Source organism: Hyaena hyaena, unplaced genomic scaffold, assembly GCF_003009895.1.
Source record: "Hyaena hyaena isolate Hyena2069 unplaced genomic scaffold, ASM300989v1 scaffold_115, whole genome shotgun sequence".
Lineage (NCBI taxonomy): Eukaryota > Metazoa > Chordata > Mammalia > Carnivora > Hyaenidae > Hyaena > Hyaena hyaena.
In genome coordinates this window covers 2,417,501-2,420,377 of record NW_024080747.1, presented here as the reverse complement: position 1 = coordinate 2,420,377, position 2,877 = coordinate 2,417,501, and the positions used below count along the sequence as shown (strand labels likewise).

The window sequence follows — 2,877 nt, the reverse complement described above, 5'->3', positions numbered from 1 at the left end:
GAGATTTTATTGCTCTTGTGTAATGTTTTCCATCACTTTGGAGGGAACGGAGATATATAAAAACATATACTGAACTTTGGAATATTTTTTAATCTTGTCATTTGATTAAGAAAGGTTCATGGGTTTTCTTATTTTATTCTTTTGATAATTCCATTAAAATTTAATTTTAAAAAGTGATAGAGAATCTCCAGAAAATTCCTCTACTCTGTCATCTTATCTGACTCACTGTGGTCTTATGAATCAAATATATCTATAAGCCCTAAAGGCTTTAGGACTTAGAACTTTTTTTTTTTTTTTTCATTTTAAACAAGAAGTTTATTTAAACAACAAGACGCTTGACCTGAAGGGAAAACTATCTAGGATTCATTTCTTTTAGAGTAATTTATCCCTACTTAAAGACAGATTGCCCTACATGTAACAGCTACGTACAAAAAAGTTATAAAATTGTCCTTGGTTTTACAATGACAAATGAAAAACATTAAAATTCTCCAATTGAACAAGGTATGCAAGGATTTTTATGTTGTTCTTTTTTTTTTTTTTGTTAAACAGTGAGAGCAAAATAACTTACTGGAATATAAAGATAAGAGCTGAATGAGCATGCCACTAATGGAGAAAGGGGGTATTTTCACAGAACCAGTATTTTTCCCCATCCCATCTCCATTTGATGTCGATCAAAACATACCATTGGCCATTTAGTTAAAAAAAAAAATGCAAAATGCTTGTGCACATACACAGTTACTTTATGTACAATAAAGGAATGGGGAAGGGGAAAATGAAAGAATAGAGAAAACTATACTGTAGTAGTCAGGATGTGGTGGAACCAAATTGTGGTTTTCTAATTGAGAATGTCTTCTTGGTCTGGAGGAACAGAGTTCTGGAGTAAAGTAGCAGGTTCCCTTTTCAGTAGACCCCTCCTGTCTGCTGCTGGAACACATCAATTGTATCTTCATCCTCCATTTCCAACTGTGCAGGTGTGTCTGTTTCATTGATTGGTTGCCCATCAAATCGGAATCTGATCTGCCTCATTGACAAACCCTGTCGTTCACAATAGGCTTTCATTAGTTTACTAAGTGGTGTATGCCTCTTAATCTTAAACTGCACCACAGAACCATCCTGCCCCACCACCTTCAAATTAATATGATCGTTGTTCTCAGTCTTGACTCCTTCCTTGGGCTTTTCGTCAGCCATGGCGAGCGCCGGAGTCTCCTCAGCTGCCGCTTCACAAAAGAGGTACCAGGTCCGCACCGAACGAGCACACAAGCAGCACCAGGAGCGGCAGAAGAAGCAGGACTTAGAACTTTTAAATGTGGTGCAAACATGTTAGCTAAGCATAACTGAAATAAAATTGCAAAATTAACCACATACAGGGATTATTTGGGCTTTGGATTATTATTTTTCAGTTTTACTGAGGTACAAAATAGATTCAATAAAAGTCACTGATCTGAGTGCACAGTTTACTGCATTTTGGTAAGTGTATAGAGGTATGTAACTATTGCACAAATTAGAATGTAAAATAGGGGCACCTGGGTGACTCAGTGTTTTAAGCATCTGACTTCAGCTCAGGTCACCATCTCTAGGTTTGTGAGTTTGAGCTCTGTGTCTGTGCTGACAGCTTGGAGCCTGGAACCTGATTCTGATTCTGTGACTCCTTCTCTCTCTGCCTTGCTCCTGCCTCTCTCTCTCTCACTCAAAAATAAGTAAATATTTTTGAAAATTTAAAATAGACACCCTCACCCTAAAACGCTTCCCTTTGCTTCTATGCAGTCAACCACATTACTTGACCTTCAGCCCCAGACATCCACTAATATGCCTTTCGTAACTGCAGTTCATCTTTTTCTAGGATTTCATATAAATGGAATCATGTGGTGTGTATATATATACATATAATCATATTGTATTTGTTATCATTAATTCAGCATAAAGTTTTCAAAAACTTTATAGTGGCATATACATCATAAAATTCACTTATTTAAAGTGATTCTTAATGTAGTTACCAAGTTGTACAACCATCACCATAAATCAAATGTCAAATATTTTCATCACTTCAATGAGAACCTCCATGCCCATTTACTGCTCCTCCAATCCCCACCCTCTGTCTCAAGTAACCACTAATTCACTTGCTATCTCTACACGTTTGTCTTTTGTGGACATTTCATATAAAGGAAATCATATACTATGTGATTTAATGTTTCTAACTCCTTTCATTTTGCGTAATATTTTTGAGATTCATCCATATTACTCCTTTTCTCCCACTCAGTTTATCAAAATGCATAGTATTACTTAATTTGCTTATCCATTCAAATTTTGATATGCATTTCCAATTTTGAGGGGATTATGAATAATGTTCTCATAAGCACTTTCAACCCTGTGTGTGAAATATGCTTTCATATTCTGAGGTAAATACATAGGAGTGAAGTTGCTGGGTCCTATGGGAAGCATAACTTCATAATATACTATTCTATGGGCTTCCAAGTGGCTGTGCAATTTTACATTCTTCAAGCAATGGCTACAGTTGTCCTCTATCTTTAGCAACACTTAGTACTGTCAGCCTTTCACATTTTGGCAATTACACTGAGTGTGCATTGGGATATCGATAGCTCTAGACATATATGTCTAAATGTCAATACAATCTCAATCAAAATCCTGGATGGCCTTTGAAAGAAATTAATAAACTGTTTATGAAATTTGTATAACAAGGCAATGGGACTATAAAAGTCAAAACAATCTTGGGAAAGAAGGACAAAGTTAAAGGACTTACAATATCTGATTTCAACATTTACTATACAGATTTACCACAAGACAGTGTGCTATTGGCCTAAGGATACACATAGATCAATGTGTGATCTATGTACACATAGATCAATGAAGCCATGAAGG

The 2,877-nt window shown here is 35.9% G+C and overlaps 1 protein-coding gene across 1 annotated transcript; it reads right to left on the bottom strand.

Moving 5' to 3' along the window:
• Positions 1-526: 526 nt before the first annotated feature.
• Positions 527-1,279, bottom strand: LOC120234727 (small ubiquitin-related modifier 2-like). Its single transcript, XM_039236687.1, has one exon. The coding sequence runs from the start codon at positions 1,186-1,188 to the stop codon at positions 901-903; it is 288 nt and encodes a 95-aa protein (XP_039092618.1). The 5' UTR covers positions 1,189-1,279; the 3' UTR covers positions 527-900.
• Positions 1,280-2,877: the final 1,598 nt, after the last annotated feature.

Coding starts and splice junctions, on each gene's coding strand:
- LOC120234727 (XM_039236687.1), bottom strand. CDS start 1,188: ATGGCTGACGAAAAGCCCAAGGAAGGAGTCAAGACTGAGAACAACGAT.